Source organism: Ranitomeya variabilis, chromosome 5 (assembly GCF_051348905.1).
Source record: "Ranitomeya variabilis isolate aRanVar5 chromosome 5, aRanVar5.hap1, whole genome shotgun sequence".
NCBI lineage: Eukaryota > Metazoa > Chordata > Amphibia > Anura > Dendrobatidae > Ranitomeya > Ranitomeya variabilis.
This window is the reverse complement of record NC_135236.1, coordinates 51,273,226-51,299,708: the sequence shown is the minus strand read 5'-3', so window position 1 is coordinate 51,299,708 and position 26,483 is coordinate 51,273,226. Positions and strand designations below refer to the sequence as shown.

The 26,483-nt window shown below is 39.7% G+C and overlaps 1 protein-coding gene across 1 annotated transcript in view; it reads left to right on the top strand.

The window, feature by feature from the left end:
* NFIX (nuclear factor I X) overlaps positions 1-26,483 on the top strand; it is a 146,707-nt gene that overhangs the window by 86,405 nt on the left and 33,819 nt on the right. Inside the window, exons 5-7 of the mRNA XM_077261945.1 lie at positions 22,337-22,399; positions 23,975-24,049; positions 25,847-25,967. Coding sequence (XP_077118060.1) covers positions 22,337-22,399; positions 23,975-24,049; positions 25,847-25,967 — 259 coding nt within the window. The remainder of the gene's footprint in view (positions 1-22,336; positions 22,400-23,974; positions 24,050-25,846; positions 25,968-26,483) is intronic.

Below are 26,483 nucleotides of genomic sequence, written 5' to 3'. Positions count from 1 at the left end.
CATAGAATCATAGAATGTTAGAATCATAGAATGTCAGAATCATAGAATCATACAATGGTAGAATCATAGAATGTTAGAATCATAGAATCATAGAATCATAGAATGGTAGAATCATAGAATCATTGAATGTCAGAATCATAGAATCATAGAATGTTAGAGTCATAGAATCATTGAATGTCAGAATCATAGAATCATAGAACATTAGAATCATAGAATGTTAGAATCATAGAACATTAGAATCATAGAACGTTAGAATCATAGAATCATAGAACGTTAGGATCATAGAATTATAGGATGTTAGAATAATAGAACGTTAGAATCATAGAATCATAGAACGTTAGAATCATAGAATGTTAGAATCATAGAACGTTAGAATCATAGAATCATAGAACGTTAGAATCATAGAATTATAGGATGTTAGAATCATAGAATCATAGAACGTTAGAATCATAGAATGTTAGAATCATAGAATGCTAGAATAATAGAACGTTAGAATCATAGAACGTTAGAATCATAGAATCATAGAACGTTAGAATCATAGAATCATTGATTGTCAGAATCATAGAATGTTAGAATCAAAGAATCATAGAATCAGAAGAATGTTAGAATCATAGAACGTTAGGATCATAGAATTCTAGAATGTTAGAGTTAGAAGGGACCTCTAGGGTCATCGTGTTTAACCCCCTGCTCAATGCAGGATTCACTAAACCATCTCAGTATTATATAAATGTTTATATTATATAAATTTTGTATTGTCGTTATCGTATTGACCTGGAGAATTATGCTGTCAGTTAATTGAACGCCACAAAAGTTAAAGCGAAAAAAGTACTTTTTTCCCCCGATTTTCTGTTAAATACATGGAAAAATGAATGACGTTATTCAAAACAACAATCCGTCCCACAAAAAGAAAAAAGAAAACTCTCATAATTTGGAAAAAAAAACTAAAAAAAATAAAATAAAGTAAGTTAAAATAATATAAAATAAAGTTTGGGCTTTTGGTTGAAGGGGAAGAAAAAAAACAAAAAATAAAAGCGCATGAACTAAAATGTGCCCACTTTTGAAGGGATTACGATCCGCTTTGGTTGCACAATAAACTCAGTTAATATGACGGACGGCGAGCTCAGGATCTGATTGTCTGTGACAAGGAAGCGATTGTTTGCCATCGCTGACGCTCGGGGCCACGGGCAGTACATTTATCATTGCCCTCCGTCACGCAGTGACCCATGATTCATTTGATTCGCTGTGATCAGCGAGATGTTTCTTTTGGCTCCAATTGTGATCCAAAATTTTAATTTTTTTTGCGCTTCTGCTATTTAGCGACCAAGGTTCTGACATGATGATACGACAGGTCAGGAGCGCATACCCTCGGTGGTTTACAGGGGTGCGGATCGTTCTCCGTGCAGTTGGGGGGAATGACTTGTTAATGACAGAGGGTGCAGTTTGGTGACATAGTAAATGCCGAGACTGTTGCGGCGGCTGTGAGTGCCGAGAGAGTAATTACCCTCCGGGCGGCAGTAATTAGCGTTGGGCTGACAACTCACCAACACCACAATTACGCAGGCAGCCTTCATATCACGCTTAACCCTTGCACTGGCCCCAAGATTGCTTCATTCATCGTTTCTCCGAGTGTGCGCCTGTTTTGGGGACGCTCCTGTTCTTTATAATTTATAGGGACGTTTCAGACAGTAAAACATGTAATTGCTGCTTATGATTTATGGATGTGACCGAGCGATTGAGTGTCATTTCTATTCTGTATAATTCATCGTCTATATGTAGGACATGGCGCATATCGTTTACCATGGGCAATGCTCCCTCTAATGCGGGGCTAGAACGTTCACCCATTCCTTACATGCAGCTATGGGGAAGACATTTTAATACTCAAAAATAGGTTTTAATTACTTACACAATGAATTGTGAGTAAGTCTCCATCATTAGGGTACAGGTAGTTGTCATAAAATGGAGGCTTATGGCAAACAATAAGGACTAGATGGAAGCTGCTTATAAGGCCCCGGCCCAGAAAGTACAAGATTAATATTACCTGTTAGTTTATCACTGGATTACAGTCAGCCCTGATACCATACTGACATCACCTCATCTGTACTAACAGCAGTACATGGTTATGGTAACAACTAACCGGTATTTATCTAATTATCTCATATTTATCTCTCTATTATCAATCTATCTCTCTATTATCTATCTATCTATCTATCTCTCTATTATCTATCTATCTATCTATCTATCTATCTATCTATTATCTATCTATTATCTATCTATCTATTATCTATCTATTATCTATCTATTATCTTTCTATGATCTATCTATCTATCTATCTATCATCTATCTATAATCTATTATCTATCTATTATCTTTCTATGATCTATCTATTATCTATCATTATCTATCTATTATCTATTATCTTTCTATGATCTATCTATCTATCTATCTATCTATTATCTATCTATCTATTATCTATCTATTATCTATCTATTATCTATCTATTATCTTTCTATGATCTATCTATCTGTCTATCTATCTATCTATTATCTATCTATCTATTATCTATCTATTATCTATCTATTATCTATCTATTATCTTTCTATGATCTATCTATCTATCTATCTATCTATCTATCTATCTATCTATCTATCTATTATCTATCTACCATAATATGAAGCACACATAAGTCCCCCGGGCGGCTCGTGGACAGTCTGAGTTGATGTCTTACATATTGGTGACAGATCTGTTCTTCTTGGCTCTCAGACACACCACCACTGGCAGCAACATTAGGGCCTGAAAAACGTCCCTTTTCTGTGACAAAAGAGGAAGAATAGTTCAAAGAACATCCAATAAGGAGCGCGTCCAGGAGGCGCACAACATGCTCTTCACAGAATTTGACGATCAGCTCAATACACAGAGTAATAAGAGAGACTTCATATCATGGAAGTGATGGACACCAAGCGCTGATCGAGGTGGGATTACTGCTCCATCATTACATTATTGCTGAGAAGTACCAGTATCCGTCACCATAAATAAATACGTCATTGACGATGAGACTCGTCCTTGGAGTAGAAGCTTTCAGTTTTGCTGGTTTATGATACATTTAAAAGTCACCCGCAGTAAACTACAACTCCCAGAATGTCTTCAACTTTATAAATTGTCTTGAGAGATTGAGTGTTTTTGAGGAGTCTTCTGCTCCGAAAAATGCCTGAAAAATCACTAAAAAGCAAAAACCGCTTGAAAGACTCTTCCTACTGATTTCTACTATAAAGATGCTTTGCCGATCCCGTGTTCAGTCTTTTGAGCTTCAAGTTTTTAAAAATAACTTCTGAGGGCCGAAAGAGAGTGCGTCTCACTTCTCTGACGTGTCCAAAAAATGCTTTAGGGAAAAAAACCTGTAAAAAAAACATTAGAAAAACTTTTCGAAACAGGTTTCAGAAAGTGATTCCATTAGAAGACTCAAAAAAAAAAAAAAAAAAAAAAAAAAACTGTGTGCGCCCATATCCTAAGCCTGCAGCTGGAAGTTTGCCCCCGCTCACATTGGCATTGACAGGGGAGGGCAGCGACAGGGAGGGAGGCTGAACCAGCTGCAATATGTCTGAGGGGGGCTTGGAGGACAGACATATGAATCTGGTTTATTTAATTATCTGAAAATAGCAATTTGATGGTTGTCACCCACTTATTAACAGAAATACAATCCAAAAGGGTAGAGGACGTGTGTGTATCAGCATGTACTGCGGCGACTCGTCTGATACATCGGGGCAGGGACGTTGTTTTTCCAGGTAGGAGTCTGTGAATGCAGCGGATTCATAGAATGTTAGAGCTGGAAGAGACCTCCGGGGTCATCGTGTCCAACCCCCTACTCAGTGCAGGATTCACTGTCCAGCCTCTGTTTGAAGACTTCCATTGAAGGAGAACTCACCACCTCATGTGGTCGCCTGTTCCACTCGTTGATCACCCTCACCCTCACATGGTGCAGTTTCTCCTTTTGTCCCCAATTTGCCCATTAAGGATTCTAAGGAATACTAAAGTCTATACCAAACCGAAATCTGGGCCGTAACAGCCCCACAAGTGGTCCCAAAAGATGAGGTGAATGCAACTGCATGTAGGCCCGAGCTGCTCCACGGTGACCACTTCTACGTGGTGGTGAGGTTTAACTTTTCCACAAACGTATGCCATATTTAGAAAGCGGATGAGAGATTTTCTTCTTCCCCAAAAAATTGGCAGTCATCTAACAACAGGTTAGGACAAGCGATGGTAATAAAGGATCCTGACGTTAAAGAATGCAGCACTTTGTTCACTTCGCGGGGTTCTAGAGAGCCTGCTTCGACCTGCAGCACAATGACTCAATTCATTGCATTGGTTTTTGCAACTTGTGCACATCCAGGAAATTTTGCGCCATCTTCAAGCTACAGAATTGACAAATGTCTACCCATATACTGTTCCCTGGTATGCTTTTATTATTGAAATGATTCCCTTTAAGTCCTTACGGTACTACAACATCCAGTAATACGCTGCCCACAGAAGTCTATGGAGCCAGACGGGATCTTAGTAACTCTCCGGGTCCATACAGAAGGACGTAGACTTTTTTTCTATCAGGTTCTTTTCCACTGGAGGCTTTATTACAGATATCTCGTATGACTGTGTGCAACAACATGGAGGGGCAAATAAGGAGCATAACATACAGGAATCCATTACTGTTATTAGAAGCCGGACCTGCGGGTGATTGCAGCTGACAAAATAAACGAGGACAGTTTCCGGCAAAACCAACTGGATAAAAAAATGTAAGAACTTTACTTTTAACTTTATTCAATAAACTTTTTCAATTTAAATTTTTTATCCAGTTTGTTGTTCTCGTTTTTTCCCATGCAAAATAGAGTACTGCTGAATTTACACCTCTGAAAATGATGGTCCAAGTACAGATCTCAATGTACGGATCTGGGTCTGCTCTCCCAAACTCTTCAGCCTTACAAATGCCTCTCCTGCCCTTTATCCTTTACTCCTCGCCCACTCATGACCTGCTAATTGTTAAAAAAAAATGTTAAAGACTTAAATCCCTTCATAAAATCTCTCAGCTCCAGTTTCTGCCGCTCTTAATCATTTTGTGCTGTTGCTCCGTTGCTTTTGGAGCGAAGTATGTGAAATCTCTGCTTGCAGTTCAACTTGGTGTTTCTTCAGAGTTTATTCTTCCCTGGGATTGTGCACTTTCACACATCACTCCAGATAATAATAATCTTTATTTTTATATATATATCGCTAACATATTCCGCAGCACTTTACAGTTTGCACACATTATCATCGCTGTCCCCAAGGGGGCTCACAATCTAAATTCCCTTTCAGTATGTCTTTGGAATGCTGCAACCTCTGAGACTAATAGACTGCTGAATCAGATGGAAAGCTGTGATTGGCACCAACTGGGAGGGAGAGGTGAAAGCGCACACCCCTAGAAAAGACTGTGAAGAAACCCTCGGTTGAACTGCAAAGCAGAGATTTCACATAATGCGCTCTAAAAGCAACAAATGTGAATATTTCTGCAATGGAGCGATGCTGCGCAAAATGGAAAAGAGCGTTAGAATCGGGAACCTAGGGATTTTAACGAGCTATATGTCTATATTTTTTAAGCAAATCACAAGTACTCTTTAATCAGTCATATATGATATTTCTGGCATCTTTTTAGAAACATAAAAATCAGTAGACACGCCTATAAGTAAGTCAACAAGTTAGCAGAGGAATATCATGTTTTGCCTCCCTCTGGTGTGGGTCAGTGGCACTGCAAACAGTAGGATGAAAACCTTGTAATTTACCATCATTCCCAGGGATTAAAATAAGTGATGGAACTTCCTTTTGCTGCTCATTAACTAAATGAAAAACATAAGCCTGAATGGAAAGTGACATCTTAGTTTAGAAATAAAAACTTGAGAAAATTTTTTTATCTTTTGGCCTCAATGTCATGTACATTAGTTCAGCTATCAGGTGCTTTATTCCTGAATTATAAACCTCTGCTCTGTTGGGCCACGCAAACCACATGCCACGGTCCGAATGAAAAAGCCACACATTTTTGGGTAGGAGTTGGAATTTTTGCTAAATTTAAGAAACCTGGGAAGAAAGTCTGGCCTTGCAGGGTCCGAAAAGTGTCTCATAATAAGATGTGTAGGGGTTTTCGCAAGTTAGAAAGTTCTGATTGTTGGAGGTCTGCCTGCGGTGGCTCCCAGCTATTCCGAGAACCAAGGCTCTGAAGGCCCCATCTGAATGGAGAGCAGGTCTATCACGCACACTCCCGCTCTACTCGCTCTTAATGGGAGCTCCAAAGATCGCCCAACACTGCCCTCGGCTTATCGTCGGCCCTCCCGTTAGAATGTATGGAGAGGCATGATCACCCTTCGCTCCATTCACAGAAGGTTCTTCAAAGTCCTAGTTCTCTAGGTCACGAAGGGTGAATGTCATCCCCTATCCAACGGCATCAACTTCTTTGTTATCTTTCGCTCAGTCTCCAGCTTTTTTCCCCTCATTTTCAATTTCATATATACGACATTGGCAGTTTCCAAGCTGAAGCCATCACCAATGAACGGTCAGCTTACATCTGTTAGCGGCTTTACGGTGTTCGAAGCCTGACAGCAGGTCACAATCCGCCCGAAAAAGACGTCATGTCTAAAAGATACCATGTGCACATACCCAAAGAAGTAAACAGAGCAGCCCGCCAGAGTTTTGCGGGTTTGCCTCAAATGTTGATCTATGAAATTATTCCACATCCAAAGATAAATTTAATAATTTAACAAATCAACATTTGAGGCAAACCTACAAGACTCTGGAGGGCTGTTCTTTACTTCTTTATATATATGAATATTTGGTTAAGAAGTGGTCAGCTCCCCATGAATGGGCACAGTGTCGGACAGGGGTGCCCAGCGCCCACCAGTAACCAACTCCAGGGCCCCACTCTTCAGCTACATGCAAATAATGTCTTTATCCTCATTCACAAATTTCTATAGCAATAAATTGGGTTAATAAATGAATAAGATGCTGCCTGTGTCTGTAGATAGTGAATCAAATGTATTGTGCCAAGTGCTGCTCAGATAAAAGGCTGGTGGCCCATTCCTGCACAGGGGCCCACCGCAGGATTCTCCTGTTCTCCCATGGGCCAGTCCGGGCATGAATGGGCCCCCAATACCTACAGGCATCGAATAGGAGTTGTGCCACCCGGATTTGGGCATAGTAAGACACACAGAAACTCGCTATACAAGTGTAAGTTCTCTACCGGTCAATGTGGACAGAGCCTGGAATTTGTACAAAGCTGGGATAAGGGTGGAAGGGGGATGGAAAATAACAGAAAAAAAAAGCATTGAGAAATACAATCGGCGATTATGAAAAAGATATAGTTTTATGAAAGACATCTATCTCATTCCTCGTACCTCCCCTCCTTCTGCTTTAGTCACACAGGGTTAAACAAAATGAATCTTGGCCTCTTGCCAAACAGATGCAGAACTGGATCTACACCAACACTTCACATTCAGTGCATTTTATTTATACCCGTCACCGAGTTACCACCAGGGAGTACTCAGCATTACTATTTACTACAGCAACAGACAATCGTACGCAGGGAGAAGGTCATCTTGGACTGAAGAGCTGACGCTTTTACAAAGGAACCATCATCAAGTCTGAAGTGACCAGTCTTTGCTTTAATTTCATTCCCACTGATCCGCTGAGTTTTCCCGATTTATTTATTTTTTTCAATCCGCCATTTGGTTCAGGAGAATACGGGCCTTTTAATTCAGCATCTCTAAAATGAATTACGGAACACAAAATGCCATACTTGAGAAAATAACAGCTGAAACTGGCCACTTTTGACTTGCTGACAGGTCTCCTGTGATAAATTGGTTTTCATATCATCGAATGATGCGCTACAGAACTACAGAAAGGGTTATTACCATCTACAAGATCTTATCCCAAAATGTAGTAGGTGTAATAATAATATTAGCTAATTCCTACAATTAGAAATGTAGTGTATTTTTTCTGAGTCGCTAGGTTTCTTTCCCCATGTGCAGGGCATTGCAGGACCTTAGGTATCCATGGTTCTGACCACTGATGTAGTGACAGATAGCTAGTCACTAGTGGTAGAAACCATGGATACTTCCTACTACAGAAAGAATATCCCACCTTGGCATTGTTGATGGTGCTTCACCAGCTACACGTACCTTCAATTGACCACTACTTCTGGTTACGACCACTAACAACTAGCTGTTACTATATCGGTGGTCGTAACCATGGATACCTCCTAGTACAGAAAGAATGTCCCACGTTGGCATTCACCAGCTACACGCACCTTCAGTTGACCACTACTTCCGGTTACGACCACTAACAACTAGCTAACTGTTACTATATCGGTGGTCGTAACCATGGATACCTCCTAGTACAGAAAGAATGTCCCACATTGGCATTCACCAGCTACACGCACCTTCAGTTGACCACTACTTCCGGTTACGACCACTAACAACTAGCTAACTATTACTATATCGGTGGTCGTAACCATGGATACCTCCTAGTACAGAAAGAATGTCCCACGTTGGCATTCACCAGCTACAAGCACCTTCAGTTGACCACTACTTCCGGTTACGACCACTAACAACTAGCTAACTGTTACTATATCGGTGGTCATAACCATGGATACCTCCTAGTACAGAAAGAATGTCCCACGTTGGCATTCACCAGCTACACGCACCTTCAGTTGACCACTACTTCCGGTTACGACCACTAACAACTAGCTAACTGTTACTATATCGGTGGTCGTAACCATGGATACCTCCTAGTACAGAAAGAATGTCCCACGTTGGCATTCACCAGCTACACGCACCTTCAGTTGACCACTACTTCCGGTTCCGACCACTAACAACTCGCTAACTGTTACTATATCGGTGGTCGTAACCATGGATACCTAAGGCCAGGCAATGTCCTGCACATGAGGAAAGAGATCTATCGAATCAGAAAAACTATCCTACATTTCCAATTGGAGGTGTTTGCTAATATTATTACACCTACTACATATTGGAGTAGGATCTCAGAGATGGGAATACCTCATTTAAGGCTTTGAAAAGGGCTCTATGTTTCAGACGTTTTCCTATAAATTTTTATACGGTTCCCCTTTCTCGAGGACTGTCGGTGATCACTGAAATAGGATCCTGCAAGGCTTCATTTTCCCGTCCAATGCAGAATCTTCTTAGAAAATATAATAAAATGGCTCCTTGTACGGCCCCTATCCAAAACTAAAGACCACCTCTATGGGGATGAGTAAAATTAAAATCTACAAGACTTTATATACAAGAGAGGGAGAAAGACTACACTGGTCACCGAAAAATAAAATACATAGAAAACACAGATAAAAGCTTCAAGCTTGTCATCCTGCCGGCAATGTAATGCCAAGAAGACCCACAAACAACGGAGAGGGAAGATACGTCTTCTCCATCCTTCATTGTCTTCTGTCTTTTCCAAAATATCAGGGCATAGGCCAGGAATAGTGGTGGTGGGGGGAGAATGATGAGGGGCCACAGCTGCAGCCCAGATTTCCTCAGTAATAAGAGCATCAGGTGCAGAACCTACCTCCCCTTTCACCAACCCTTGCCAACATGGCCATCTGTGGGCAGTTTACCAGCCCAACAATTTCTGATCTCCAATACATCCTGGGCCCTGTAGTCCCCATCGTTATACGTCTCCAGTCACATGCTGTTATTATTTCTTCTTCTCTGTACTCATTCATGTAAAGTAATTCATGACTATTTTATTCATCCAATTTCCTGACAATTCTTTAATTATCATGGATTGTGCGAAGCATTAGAGGAGACGAGTTTATTGGTTAAAGAGTAACCGTTGTTTTTATCTTTTCATACATCATGAGTACTCATGAAAATAAGAAACCTTGTAATATACCTTATCAGAGAAATCCATTTCTTTCTCCTCCTGGACTGATTATTCATTCACAAAATTCTCAGTTCATGGATAGGCCCTGACTTTAGTGAAGACAGGCTTTCTTATTACTGAGATAAGAGATAATAGTAGGTGCTCATAAAATTGCAGGAGAACTTGCAGCGGAATGTCTATGCCAGCCTCTAGCTCCTCCACCATGGTAGAAAAGAACTTGCAGCAGAACGTCTGTATCTGCCGCTAGCTCCTCCACCATGGTAGAAAAGAACTTGCAGCAGAATGTCTGTGTTGGCCTCTAGCTCCTCCTCCGTGGTAGAAAAGAACTTGCAGCAGAACATCTGTGTTGGCCTCTAGCCACTTCCCCAAAGTAAAAGAGAACTTGCAGCAGAATGTCTGAGTCGGTCTCTAGTTCCTTCCCATGGTAGAAAAGAACTTGCAGCAGAACGTCTGCATTTGCCTCTACATCCTCCCCCACAATAGAAGAGAACTTGCAGCAGAATGTCTGTGTTGGCCCTAGCCCCTTCCCCTCTGTAGAAGAGAACTTGCAGCAGAATATCTGTGTCTGCCTCTAGCCCCTTCCCCACTGTAGAAGAGAACTTACAACAGAATGTCTGTGTTGGCCTCTAGCTCCTCTCCCATGGTAGAAAAGAACTTGCAGCAGAACATCTGTATCTGCCTCTAGCTCCTCCCCCACAGTAGAAGAAAACTTGCAGCAGAATGTCTGTGTTGGGATAGCCACTCCCCCACCGTAGAAAAGAACTTGCAGCAGAATGTCTGTGTTGGCCTCTAGCCACTTCCCCAAAGCAGAAGAGAACTTGCAGCAGATTGTCTGTGTCGGCCTCTAGCTCCTCCCTCACCTTGAAAGAAAAATTGAAGCAGAATGTCTGTGTCTACCTCTAGCCACTCCCCTATCGTAGAAGAGAACTTGCAGCAGAATATCTGTGTCTGCTTCTAGCTCCTCCCCCATGGTAGAAGAGAACTTGCAGCAGAATGTTTTTCTGCCTCTAGCCCCTCCCCCACCATAGAAGAGAACTTGCAGCAGAATGTCCATGTCAGTCTCTAGCCCTTCCTCCACCGTAGATGAGAACTTGCAGCAGAATGTCCATGTCAGTCTCTAGCCCTTCCTCCACCGTAGATGAGAACTTGCAGCAGAATGTCTATGTCTGTCTCCAATCCATCCCCCACTGTAGAAGAGAACTTCCAGCAGAATGTATGTCTGTCTCCAGCCCCTCACCCACTGTAGAAAAGAACTTCCAACAGAATGTCTGTCTGTCTCTAGCTCCTCCTCCTTCCATAGAATTTTATAAGCACCAAGTGTCATCTCCTACCTCAGTGATGGAAATCTCTGTTCTCTCTGAATTCTGATTTTCCCACTGATTTGAGAGTGAGAAAAATGCAGATGTCTCTAATAAGATACTGTATATTACAAAGTGGCATATTTTCATGTGTACAATTGATTTCTGAAAAAATAAAAATAAAAAAATGGTTACACTTTAATCTCCACAGATGGTCACAGGTCTAATGTTAGATTTTTAGTTTTCTCTAGCAGAGGTTTCTGAAAAACGGCCTGTGATACCATGTTAATGGTTGATAAGTTATCATACAGTATGTCTAGGAGCAGCTGTGAAAACTGGAGTTGGGACGTGATGTGATGATCATGCATGAGTCAGTACAGAACGACCAATGGTAGGACATGTGGCTCTAATGTCCATTCTCACATGGTCCACCCAAATATACAACTGGAGTAGAATTTACTAATTATTTCTGGTTAGTTTAACCTATCTAATACTATAGTCTCTGGTATTCTTTACTGTGGTCGGACTCGTCAATGATGTCCAGAGCTGAGATTTCTCAATGTTCACTCATTTGCCCAAGTAGCAACCTTTCGTTAGGCACATGTATGACATAAAGAATCCGTAATAATGAAAGAATTTTTGATAGTGAGGGTGATCAATGAGTGGAACAGGCGGTCACGAGAGGTGGTGAGTTCTCCTTCAATGGAAGTCTTCATACAGAGATTGGACAGACATCTATCTGAGATGGTTTAGTGAATCCTACATTGAGCAGGGGGTTGGACACGATGACCCAGGAGGTCCCTTCCAACGCTAACATTCTACGATTCTATGATTCTATCATTCTATGATTCTAACATTCTATGATTCTATAATTCTAACATTCTATGATTCTATGATTCTATGATTTTAACATTCTATGATTCTGATTCTAACATTCTACGATTCTATGATTCTAACATTCTATGATTCTATGATTCTATGATTCTAACATTCTATGATTCTAACATTCTATGATTCTATGATTCTAACATTCTATGATTCTATGATTCAAACATTCTATGATTCTTTGATTCTAACATTCTATGATTCTAACATTCTATGATTCTATGATTCAAACATTCTATGATTCTTTGATTCTAACATTCTATGATTCTAACATTCTATGATTCAAACATTCTATGATTCTATGATTCTATCATTCTATTATTCTAACATTCTATGATTCTATGATTCAAACATTCTATGATTCAAACATTCTATGATTCTTTGATTCTAACATTCTATGATTCTAACATTCTATGATTCTATGATTCAAACATTCTATGATTTTTTTGATTCTAACATTCTATGTTTCTATGATTCTAAGAGTAAGGGAGGTCTGACAGATAGTGGAAAAGTCATCTTGGTCTTATTCAGATGTTCACGTATCACATACATGCTGTTTCCATGTCTTTCTCCGATAGAGCATGTACCCATAATATTCTATGAGGCTGTTCTCATATCTGATTTTCCTGCTGAGAACTGTCGATTTTAATGTTTACCGCTATCAATATAATTTTTGCGCTTTCGTTGTTTCCTTACCCTCTTACAAGTGCTCTAACTTTTTAAGTTGACATAGCCGTACGAGGACTTATATAATTTTTTTTTTTTTTTTTTGGGTGGGGGAGGACGAGTTGTAGTTTTAATGACGCCTTTCATTTTAATTTATAATGAACTTAAAAAACGTAAAAAACTAAATCCAAGTGGGGTGAAATGTTGGAAAAAAAAGTCAATTTTTTCTTTTTAACCATTTACCAAAGTGTTTAAATAATTTGATATTTTGATAGATCGGGCTTTTAAGGATATGACTATATCGAATATGTTTTATGTATTTATGCACTTTTGAAATGGGGAAAAGATTTAAACTTTTATATTTTCGGTTCCAACATTTTTTACATTTTTTTTAATTTTACATTTTCAGCTGATTTTTTTTAGTCACACCTGTGATTGTTTGATCTCTCATAAAATACAGTCCAATACCAAAGCGGGGCAGCACGGTGCTTTGCAGAACTGGGGTCCTGGGTTCATATCCCATCAAGAATAACATCTGTAAGGAGTTTGTATGTTCCCCCCGTGTTTGCGTGGGTTTCCTCCGGGTTCTCCGGTTTCCTCCCACACTCCAAAGAAATACTGATAGGGAATTTACATTATGAGCCCCAACGGGGACAGCGATGATATCTGTAAAGCGCTGCGGAATATTAGGGCGCTATATAAGTGAATAAAATACATATAGTATAACTCATGCTGAGCTTCATAGGAAGACTAAGATGGCAACCATAGTGGCCCCCATATTCCATGGTAACCTATTGGCACCTTGCAATCACGCTGCCTGGAGTTGGTGCCCTTGCAAGTCTTTTAGATGCCGCTGTCAGTGATTGATGGATAAACAGCAGCGATCGGAGATAGGGTCAGGTGTGTGGAGTGGGTTCAGCTCCTGTACCCACTCTATACACCACAAATTAGAACTGTAATGTGTGTCACAGGTCGTTAATAAAAGAATTAAATGGAATAAAGGGTTAATTCTGCACTGCCAAAATGGAAGGATAAAGAGGAGAAACATTTCCAGGAGTGCGGTTTTAATAGTCAATGCGTTTCGAATTTTCTAACTTTTTCAAGTCGTTGATAGAAGAAAGTTTAGAATTATTTATCTATTTTTTTTTTGCATACGAGAAAAAGGGATGCCCACTCTAACAGTAAAGTGGACACGTACCAAGAATGAGTTATATTAGATATTAGAAAAAAAACTTATTGATAGTGACGGTGAGCAATGAGCGGAACAGGCTGCCACTAGAGGTGGCGAGTTCTCCTTCAATGGAAGTCTTCAAATAGAGGCTGGTTTAGTGAATCCTGCATTGCGCAGGGGGTTGGACATGATGATCCTGGAGGAACCTTCCATCTTTAACATTCTATGATTCTATGAATGCAAAATATTAAAAAAAAACTAAAAACATTTCTGACTTCGGCGTTACACACTGGGATTAGAGGGGGGTTCGGACTGTGTCTATACAAAATCTCTATCTTCGTTTTTAATGTACCCCTGATTTACTTTCCTGACATCGGTGTGGGCTCCTATTTGTGCCTTCACCACTCATCATAATTGTATCCGAGATGTGGATGAAGTAAAGTCTAAAATCTCATTAAATAAAAATATCCCATGGGTCTAGAAACTAGGAAAGAACTGTCGGAAATGTTCAAGTATGATGCTAAACTTTCGGATTGTACATGCCGGACGAAGCTTCATCACTTCGAAGAGGTAAAATGTCACCTAGATGACCAGGTCCATTCCTTCTCCAGATTTGTAAAATGCAGACCATTGCGTCCATCCATTAGAGTCTGTTGTCTCAGCTGAATCCCGTCAGTCCAGAAGGCTCCAATATGTGGAAGCTGTGATGGGATATGCTGATTTGATTGCACACACACAATAATGGCCATTTTGTTCCCAGTCTCCGGTCCCCATTCGCTGTGTGTGTGCCAGCTCAGGGGAGTTCTCAAATGGGGGGAGGTGGGTAGATAATCCGCATTGTGTGTGTGTATGTGAGGGGCACCTCCCGGCTCTGATTTATCAGCTGGAGCCATAGATAAGATGATGGAGGAGACCTAAAGGCACGACAGCCCTTGGGGGCTTCGGAGAAGGGAGGAGGTGAGGATGAGGCTGGCACGGAGACAGGGGGTGAGGAAAATGGGAATATAGGACCCTCTGCTGCCAGCAACATCTGAATGTGACAAACGCGAAAGAGCTACACCGATGAGATAGATAGGACACGATTATCAGTACAAAGACCAGAGCTGGTCTACACTAGAACTTTCCCAGGCTCGTTTTAATAAAACCGGACCCCAAATGTCATCGTCTAATTAATATTGGAATCCCAACTGTCAAAGTTCTAAAGTTCTAGATCATCGATCATCATCATTCTGCTCCATTAATCCATCTTATTGGTGCTCTACACTTCTAGAACCTACGAGTGTTAGTTTGAGATGATTTTGGAACCCCAGATATCACAGATCCATTGCTTCGTAGACCATGTTCATAGACGCCGTGTTTTTTTCATGCAGAAAATCAACTGCGTTTAACAGTTCAAGCACAGCGGATGGATGTTATTTCATGAACTCGAGCCTGCCGTGCTTTTAGAGACACTGTCGAACCGCACGAGTCTTCTATGAGGATTCTGAAGAAAAAAAACATATAAAATACGCAGAATCGCAATGTAAAAATAGAAAGCCACTTCAAATCTACAGCAAAAGCGCAATAATCAGAGCGGAACTCTATTGTGTACCAAAAAAAACATAGCAGAAAATAGCGTTTTTTCACATGGAAAAAATGGCAAAAATTTGAGACCAAAAATTTTGGTAGAAAATGTTATTGATCCTAAAATCGAAAAAAAAAAGAAACACAAAAGAGAATAAAATTACTGGATAAATAGCAAAAAGTCACAACCACAAAAAATGCTCAATTGCAAAAATGATTATCATTATATGTAGTTTACGCAGTGGCAGGTGGTGTAGATGATAGGTGTGTACAGCAATTTTGAGGTAAGGCAGACAGCGATTTACTGCACACAGGTTATCAAGGTAAAGTCTAAAAAGCCTGAAAATTTAAGGTGATTCTTGATTTCATGACTTTCTAAAAGCAACTTCCTATGTTAGTAGTAGAGCTGCCATCAGATATTTTGGAACCACGTACATTCATATTACCAGGGTCCCTTAGGAGGCTTCCACCATTTTTCAGAAATAAAATCGAAAATTGTATTTCTGTAGCTTAACCCCTTCACCCCCAAGCCTGTTTTCACCTTCATGACCAGGCCAAATTTTATAATTCTGACCAATGTCCTACTGATTCTGAGATTGTTTTTTCGTGACATATTGTACTTCATGATAGTGGTAGCATTTCTTTGATACGACTTGTGTTTATCTGTGTAAAAAAAAAAAAAGGGAAATGTGGGGAAAATTTTGAAAATTTAGCAATTTTCAAAAATTTTATTTTTATGCCCTTAAATCACAGAAATATGTCACACAAAATAGTTACTAAATAACATTTCCCACATGTCTACTTTACATCAGAACAATTTTTGAAACGTCATTTTTTTGTTAGGAAGTTATAAGGGTTTAAAGTTGACCGATTTTTCAATTTTTCCCCAAATTTTTCAAAACCATTTTTTTAGGGACCACCTCACATTTGAATTGAATTTGAGGGGTCTATATGACTGAAAATACCCAAAAGTGACACCATTCTAAAAACTGCATCCCTCAATATGTTCAAAACCACATTCAAGAAGTTCAGTAACCCTTCAGGTGCTTCACAGGAATTTCTTAGAATGTGGAAGGAAAAAATGAACATTTAACTTTTTTTCACACAAATGTTCATTTCGACTCAATTTTTTAGTCTCACAAATGTAACAGGAAAAAATGGACCCCAAATTTGTTGTGCAGTTTCTTCTGAGTATGCCAATACCCCTCATGTGAGGGAAAACCACTGTTTGGGTACACGGCATAGCTCAGAAGGGATGGAGCGTCATTTGACTTTTTGAATGCAAATTTTGCTGGAATAATTAGCGGACGCCATGTCGCATTTGGAGAGCCCCTGATGTGCCTAAACAGTGGAAATCCCCCACAAGTGACACCATTTTGGAAACTAGACCCCTCAGGGAATTATCTATATGTGTGCTGAGCACCTTTATCCCCAAGGTGCTTCACAGAAGTTTATAACATTAAACCGTGAAATAAAAAAAATCACGTTTTTCCCACAAAAATAATTTTTAGCCCAAAGTTTGCATTTTTTGACAAGGATAACAGGAGATATTGCACTGTTCAATTTGTTGTGCAATTTTCTCCTGAGTACGCCGATACCCCATATGTGGGGAAAAACTACTATTCGGGTGCATGGCAAGGCTCAGAAGGTAAGAAGTGTCATTTGACTTTTTTTATATAAAATTTTCCGGAATAATTAGCGTACGCCACGTTGCGTTTGGAGAGCCCCTGATGTGCCCAAACAGTGGAAACTCCCACAAATGACACCATTTTGAAAACTAGACCCCTTAGAGAACTTATCTAGATGTGTGGTGAGCACCTTGAATAAAGTGCTTCTCAGAAGTTTATAACATTGAGCCATAAAAATATAAAAATCTAATTTTTCCCACAAAAATGTTTTTTAGCCCCAAATTTAGCATTTTCATAAAGGTAACAATTTGTTGTGCAATTTCTCCTAAGTACACAGCTACACAATATGTGGAGGAAAACTAATGTTTGTTCACACAGCAGGGCTTGGAACGGAAGAAGCGCCATTTGACTTTTTGAATGCAAAATTTGCTGGAATAAATAGCAGACGCCATGTCACGTTTGGAGAGCCCCTGATGTGCCTAAACAGTGAAAACACCTTATAGGTGACACAATTTTAGAAACCAGACCACCCAGTGAATTTATCTAGATTTGTGATGAGCACCTTGAACCCACAGGTGCTTCACAGATGTTTATAACAATGAGCCGTGAAAATAAAAAAATCTAATTTTTCCCACATTTTATTATAGCCCGAAATTTTTCATTTTCAAGGGTAACAAGAAAATGGAACCCAAAGTTTGTTGTGCCATTTGTCCTGAGTACACCAATACTTCATATATGGTCGAAAACTACTTTTGAATCACAGAGCAAAGCTCAGAAGGGAAGAAGCGCCATATTGGAGCTCAGATTTTGCTGGACTGGTTTGAGGGTGCTATATCACATTGGCAGAGCCCCTGAGGTGCCAGAACAGCAGAAATCCCATAATATTTTTTATTTTTTTTATTTATTTTACTCATTTATATAGTGCCATTAATTCCACAGAGCTTTACAAACATAATAGAAACCATTTTACAAACTACACCTCTCAATGAATTCATTCAGGGGTGCAGTGATTATATTGATACCACGGGTGGATCACAGAATTTTATACCATTGTGAAGTGAAGAAAAAAATAATTACATTTTTACCACCAAAATTATGTTTTAGCCCCAGATTTTACATTTTCACACTGGGAAATGGGTAAATATGGCACCAAAATTTGTCCCACAATGTCTGCTGAATGTAGAAATACCCTATATATGGCTGTACAGAACTGCGCAGGCACTCGACGAGACTCGGGGAGGGATGGCATTCTATTTGACTCCTGGAGGGCAGATTTTCCTAGACTACTTTGCAAACTCCATATAAAGAGCTCCGAAGTGTTAGAAGAGCAGAATCCCCTTCTCAAGTGACCCCATTTTGGAAATGATACCCTTTTGGGAATTTATCTACAGGTGTAGTAACTCTTTTAACTCCATGGGTGTTTTCCAGAAACTCCAGAAAATTGTAACCTGCCATTGTAGTGACCGGTACGTTGCAGTGACCAGTACGTTATGCCCAGCTCATGCTTCTGAAGACATGCACTTCTAAATTAAATGGGCTCTCATCGCTACAGAAATGCCAAACATGTGGATGCTAAATGTGGTTTAGGCGTACTGGGGCTCAGAAGTGATAGGGGCACGCCTAAAAAGATGGACAATGCTGGATCATAGGCCAGATGACATTCACAGTGCCTCCATTTGCCTCATTCTAGGGAATCTTCCACCAGGGGTTCCGTCTGAATCATGTATTTCAAAGATTTACATGGAAACCCCAGTGTAAGTGCTCAGCATAGAGTGCAGGCTAAATGTCAGCCTTACTGCGATCTTTGGGAGGTAGAATGAACAAATCAACAGCAGATGAAGAATTGGTTTTATTTATTTTTCGTTCCTCGTGCAGTTTAAGTGATTAGTCAACTTTATTTTTCGGGTCAGTGCGATTACAGCGATACCAGATTTATATCTGGTTTTTATGTTTTGTCGGTGATACAGACTAAAAACACTTATTTTAATAGCTATAATTTCTCCATATTTCACCTGACAGTCATGTGAGAGCTTGTTTATTGCGGGACATGTTGATGTTTTTATTGGTACCATTTTCGGCACATTACATTTTTTGATCGCTTTCTATTCTGATTTTTTGGAGGCAGAATAAACAAAAACCAGCAATTCAGAAATATTTTATTTTTTTAATGTCGTTCCACAAGTGATAAAATTGATAAGGCAGTTTTATTCTTCTGGTTAGTATGATTACAGCGATATCTTTTTTTTATGTTTTGGACATTACACAATAAAAACTATTTTATAGAAAAAATTATTATTTTTGCATCACTTAATTCTGAGACCTCTAACTTTTTTATTTTTCCATGGATAGAGCTGTATGGTGGCTTGTTTTTTGCAGGACAAGATGACATTTTCAGATATACTATATTTATTTACATTTGTCTTTTTGATCGCGTTTTATTTCACTTTTTGGTCGGCAGTAAGATGATAAAGCATCTTTTTTTAATATATTTAAAAATATATATATATTTTTTTTTTTACTTTTTTTTACTTTGTCCCACTATGGTACCTTCACTTTTTGCAGGCTGGTCGCTTGCAAAGCATAGCAAATAAGGAGCATTTCAATGCTGTACAAACTGTCAGCGCTGCACTGACAGACAAACATGCTGCATCATGCTCTGAGCATGATCTTGCAAGTTTACTATCTCTGGTGACCTGGATGTCGTCAGGATGACATCAAGTCACCATGGCAATGATTAACCCCTCACGATGACGTTGCAGGGGCGCCAGTCGGAGAGCAGAGGTAACTCCCTCCCTTTGCATTCCTGCTAGATACTGCTATTGATATCAATCATAGCATTTAGTGGGTTAAAGTGCGAGAACGGTGCCTGCACTGTGCGCGGGAGATCTCCATGACGTACATATACTGCATCAGTCGGGAAGTACTTCCTGACCATGATGTATATATACTGTAAATGTCTGGAAGGGGTTAACTTGGACCCTTGTGGGTGGTGAATTTAAATCTATACCAGCAGTGAATAAACTACACACAAATCTATACCAGCAGTGGATAAGCTGCACACAAATCTATACTAGCAATGAATAAACTGCACACAAAACTACACCAGCAGTGAATAAACTGCACACAAATCTATCAGCTGTAAATAAACTGCGCACAAATCTATACCAGCAGTGAATAAACTGCACATAAATCTATACCAGCAGTGAATAAACTGCACACAAATCTATACTAGCAGTGAATAAACTGCACACAAATCTATACCAGCAGTGAATAAACTGCACACAAATCTATACCAGCAGTGAATAAACTGCACACAAATCTATACCAGCAGTGAATAATCTGCACACAAATAAGTACCAGCAGTGAATAAACTGCACATAAATCTATACCAGCAGTGAATAAACTACACACAAATCTATACCAGCAGTGAATAAACTGTGCACAAATCTGTACCAGCAGTGAATAATCTGCACACAAATAAGTACAAGCAGTGAATAAACTGCACATAAATCTATACCAGCAGTGAATAAACTGCACATAAATCTATACCAGCAGTGAATAAACTGCAAAGCTATACCAGCATTGAATAAACTGCACATAAATCTGTACCAGCAGTGAATAAATTGCACATACTGTAAATCTATACTAGCCGTGAATAAACTGCACATAAATCTATACCAGCAGTGAATAAACTGCACACAAATCTATACCAGTAGTGAATAAACTGCACATAAATCTATAACAGCAGTGAACAAACTGCCTAATAATGCATACCAAAAGCAGAGAGAGTCAGCACTCTCAGCTAAACTGAAGACTGAGATGCTTTATGACAGAGGTGACCTCTTCATTTTGTGAAGAAGCCAGGCCCAATACTTTAGTACTAGCCATGATGGCAGCCCTGAGTAAGGTCCTAAACCACTGAGACTATAAGAGATCATGAATACAGGCCACTAAACTTTACGTTGTATGAGATGACTACTTCAGCATAAAATGGCTGCCTTCACAAGGTGTTGGTAACAAATATGTAAAGTTGGACAATTCGAGAAGAGCGCGATATTTCTCTTTGCGGTGACACCATTACAGCATTGCCTATGAGCGGTGTTTAGTGAACGAGCATACTTGAACTTCTCTTGAAATGTGTTTATCAGACAAGAAAGGCTCCCGCTGCGCTTTCAATCTACAGTTATAAGGGTTTGTTTGTTTTACGTTAACCTGGCTTTTTGTAGATATGTTTGATTTCTTTTTCGACTCTGTATCCCTAATCTCGCCTCTCTCCTTATTACCGAGGACCGTCAGCCAGCCCTAAAATGGCTGCCAAGTTTTAAAATGGCTGCCAGCAATTCACAACAGTTCTGTGATATCCTCCTCTATAGTCTGCCCTCTCGCTCCAATAAACCATTAATAATAAAAAAAGGACGTGTGATCGACAGTTTAAAGCTGACTTGTGAGCTGAAAGAGAAAAAGATAAATCAGTGCGATAGGAGGGAAATGTTGGGGAGAAAAAATATATATAAATGCCCCTTTCTTTGTGAGTATGCCGAAGTAATGATGTGATTTCAGAGCCAGATGGGAATCGCGGCCTTCATACAAACAGAAAATAGGAAAGGGTTCTGCAGGAATAAACCGGCAATGAATAAAGCCTAATGCAATAAATATCAGAATATAGAAATAGGATAAAAGATTGATAGATATAGATAGATAGATAGATAATAGATAGATAGATAGATAGATAGATAGATAGATAGATAGATAGATAGATAATAGATAGATAGATAGATGATAGATAGATAGATAGATAGATAGATAGATAATAGATAGATAGATAGATAGATAGATAGATAGATAGATGATAGATAGATAGATAGATAGATAATAGATAGATAGATAGATAGATAGATAATAGATAGATAGATAGATAGATAGATAGATAGATAGATAGATGATAGATAGATAGATAGATAGATAGATAGATAGATAGATGATAGATATATAGATGATAGATATATAGATAATAGATAGATGGATAGATAGATAGATAGATAGATAGATAGATAGATAGATAGATAGATAGATAGATAGATAAAAGATATGAGATGGGTAAATACATAATGAGATAAATAAATACTGTTGGCATATTTTTATATGTAAGTATATATGCAATATGTTAAATACATCCTGAAATGATGTAATCTACATTAGACTCTTTTTTTTTTTGCCTCCAGACTCCGGGCAGTCGGATAACACAAACCAGCAGACAGAGGTGGACATAAAGCCTCCTCCCAATGGTAAGTGCCACTGCACCACCCGATCATTGGCGCTGAGGGCACAGTGTTTTCTGTGGCACCAAATAGTATCAAAACATTACACCATATTGTCTGCGAGACCCAAAAACTCGCACATGGGATGAGCCAGAAAGGGTATTAGTAGTGATGAGCGAAAGTGCTCAGATAAGGTGTTATCTGAGCATGCTCAGGTGCAAACTGATGGTTTGAAAAATGGTTTGAAAAATACGTTCGAGTCCCCGAGGCCGCTTGTCTCGTGGTTGTTAGACAGCCGCAACATATGCAGGGATTTCCTGTTTGTTAGTCAAACAGCCGTAAGACATGCAGCCGTGGGGACTCGAACATAGTATTCGAGCACACTGAATACACTCAGTTAGTACCCGAGCATGCTCGGATAACACCTTATCCCAGAACGCTCGCTCATTACTAGGTATTAGCCATCAGTATTTCTGAATACAGCACCTTATTAATCCAAATAGGTTAAATAAATGGAAACATCTCTGTCATTCTCCAGTCTTTCTGACATAACACTATAGTGATAGCGGTCTCAAAATTCTGGGTTGTTATGCCATAAAATGGACTTGGACTTGGCAAATAATACAGCTGAAAGATATAAGTAATAGTAAAAAAACTTTTAAGATTAGTTACATGGAGATAGTTCCTGTCTTGATAAAATGAAAAACTTAGAGAGATAAGGTGGGATAAAAACAAGTGCAAAGGAAAAGGGTAAAGCTGCTTATGGCAAACAATCTGGGGTAAAGCTACCTACAGCAAACCATCTTGGGTAAAGCTGCCTACAGAAAACAGTCTGGGGTAAAGCTGCCGACAGCAAACAATCTGGAGTAAAACTGCCTGCAGCCAACAATCTGGGGTAAAGCTGACTACAGCAAACAATCTGGGGTAAAGCTACCTACAGCAAACAATCTGGGGTAAAGCTGCCTGCAGCCAACAATCTGGGGTAAAGCTGCCTACAGCAAACAATCTGGGGTAAAACTGCCTGCAGCCAACAATCTGGGGTAAAGCTGCCTACAGCAAACAGTCTGGGGTAAAGCTACCTACAGCAAACAGTCTGGTTAAAGCTGCCTACAGCAAACAATCTGGGGTAAAGCTGCCTAGTGCAAACAATCTATGGTTAAACTGTCTGCAGCAAACAATCTGGGATAAAGCTGCATACAGCAACAATCTGGGGTAAAGCTGCCTAGAGCAAACAATCTGGGGTTAAACTGCCTGCAGCAAACAATCTGGGATAAAGCTGAGTACAGCAAACAATCTAGAGTAAAGCTGCCTATAGAAAACAATCTGGAGTAAAGCTACCTACAGCAAATAATCTGGGGTAAAGTTGACTACAACAAACAATCTGGGGTAAAGCTGCCTGCAGCAAACAATCTGATAAGTTACTATGGGTGTCTGTACTGTTGCAGATGGTGGATATCCAGTGCTCAGCTAGCATGCCCAGTACTTCTCACGTGGGGCTCTGAAGAACTAACAAGGCCTCAGAGTTCCAGCCTCATATTGCACCATGCATATAGAAACCATCCCTTTTGTTTACCTTGTGTAATTGTGGCCATTTTTCTACAGGACATCTCACTTTCCAGGACTGTTTTGTCACTTCGGGGGTGTGGAATGTCACAGAGCTTGTCCGCGTTTCCCAGAGTGAGTATTGAATGTTAAAAGGGGGATTTCAGGGAAAGAAGAAACAACCTGATTAACTTTTATTAGACTTAAACCCTCAGGGTAACAATCAATGTGGCAAATATGTTACATGCAGCAACACAAAATGTTGCATAAAATCTGAAGTAAAGTAGGGATATGCTGTGCTATTTTTCAAGGTTTTGAACTGTTAAGAGTAATTCCAGAGTTATTCCCAACATCATAACAGAGTCTCAGATACAGAATTAATCATGTGCGCCAATGCAACCGCAACCTATTTTTTAGTAATGTCCCCAAAAACTGATGAGGCCCCAGGGCTCCGTTTTTCTTCCACTACCACTCAATCCATTCTCCAGTACTTATAATGCTCAGATGCACCTAATGACCCTGTCTAATAAAACCTCTGACAGCTGGGTTATAGCACAGATCAGCTATGATATGCTGAAAAACCCACTGATACTAGCTACGGGGCACCTAATGACCCTTTCTAATTCATAAAAAAACAGATGCTCCTAATGACCCTGTGTAATAATACATCTGACAGCTGAGTTGTAGCACAGATCAGCTATGCTATGCTGAAAATCCCACTGATACCAGCTACAGGGGCACCTAATGACCCTGTCTAATTTGTAAAAAAACGCATGGTACTAGTGACCCTGAGTAATAAAACATCTGACAGTTGGGTTGTAGCACAGATCAGCTATGATATACTGAAAATCCAACTGATACTAGCAACAGGGGCACCTAATGACCCTGTCTAATTTGTAAAAAAACACACGGTACTAATGACCCTGAGCAATAAAACAACTGACAGCTGAGTTGCAGCACAGATCAGCTATGCTATGCTGAAAATCTAACTGATACTAGCTAAAGTGTTACCTAAGGACCCTGTATAATTCGTAAAAAACAGATGCTTCTAATGACTCTATGTAAAAAATATGTGACAGCTGGAATGTAGCACAGATCAGCTATGCTATGCTGAAAATCCCACTGAAACTAGCTACAGGAGAACCTAATGACCCTGTCTAATTAGTAAAAAAAAACAGAAGCTCCTAATGACCCTGTGCAATAAAACATCTGACAGCTGGGTTGTAGTACAAATCAGCTATGCTATGCCGAAAATCCCACTGATACTAGCTGCAGTTTGACCTAGTGACCCTGTCTAATTCGTAAAGAACATACTCCTAATGACCCCATGTAATAAAACATCTGATAGCAGGGTTGTAGCACAGATCAGCTGCGCTATACTGAACATTACACTTATAACAACTGCAGCTGCACCTACTGACCCTGTCTAATTCTTGAAAAACAGATGCATCTTAAAGCGACTAATAAAACATACACCGACCCTTTTGTAGCATTCATGTTACCCTATCAGCCGTCTTGTAACACAGCTCAGCTCTGCTTTGCATGCAGGATTGAGCATGGTTATGTTATGGCGATCCCCATGAACCGTCAATGAAGTGTTCAGTTTGTAAAAATTAATGAATATCAGTCAAATGGTGGGTCACAGTCACTACATTCAAAACTATCAATGATCACTTCATCCATAGAAATTGAAATTGCCCGTCTTAAGCTCTATGAGAACCTCACAGAGGAGAAGTGGGAGGGAAGTGCAGCACTTAGAAGGAGCAGGATGCTGCTGAGATATGACGTTTCAGCACATAAGAATAGGATCACCAATTCAGTTCTGTGAAGCAGAATTCAAAAAGGGGCTGAATAAGTTGTAAAAAGACACATATAAAGGATTTTCTATGGAAGCTCGGGAAACATGATGTTACTTCTCCATATGTCTTCCAGCACCAGTTGCAACGGCATCTGGTCCTAACTTCTCCCTGGCTGATCTGGAGAGTCCAAGCTATTACAACATAAACCAGGTGACACTCGGCCGACGATCCTTAACGTCTCCTCCATCCAGCAGGTAATTCATTTATTTGTTCTATATTTTTTAAATATTAATGGAAATCATTACACTACTCACCTATAGACATAGGGCTGGGCTGCTCATTGACAATTGAGGTTTCTAAGGCCATGTTCACACGGTCAGTATTTGGTCAGTATTCTTCTATATTATACACCACTCTTGGTTTTGACTGTACCTTAGTTTATGATCCCAAAATATAAAGGATACATGTCTGAGTTTGGAATAACTTAGAGACAAAAATCACTCATTCTAATAGGGCCTGCTTCTCGGATTAAGCTGAAAAAGGAATAATCCTACATATTTACAGAAGACAATTCTTCAGAACACCCTTAAAGGGAATCTGTCAGTAGGATAAAACCTCTTAGGCCGCCTATATGGCCACATAGGTTATGGGAAGCTGAATGAAATGATACCTTGATATCTGTGATCCGATGTCGTGTTCCAGAGATATCTAAGCTTTTCTTAATATGTAAATGAGCTGTTAAGATCTATGGGCCGGACATAGATCTCTCC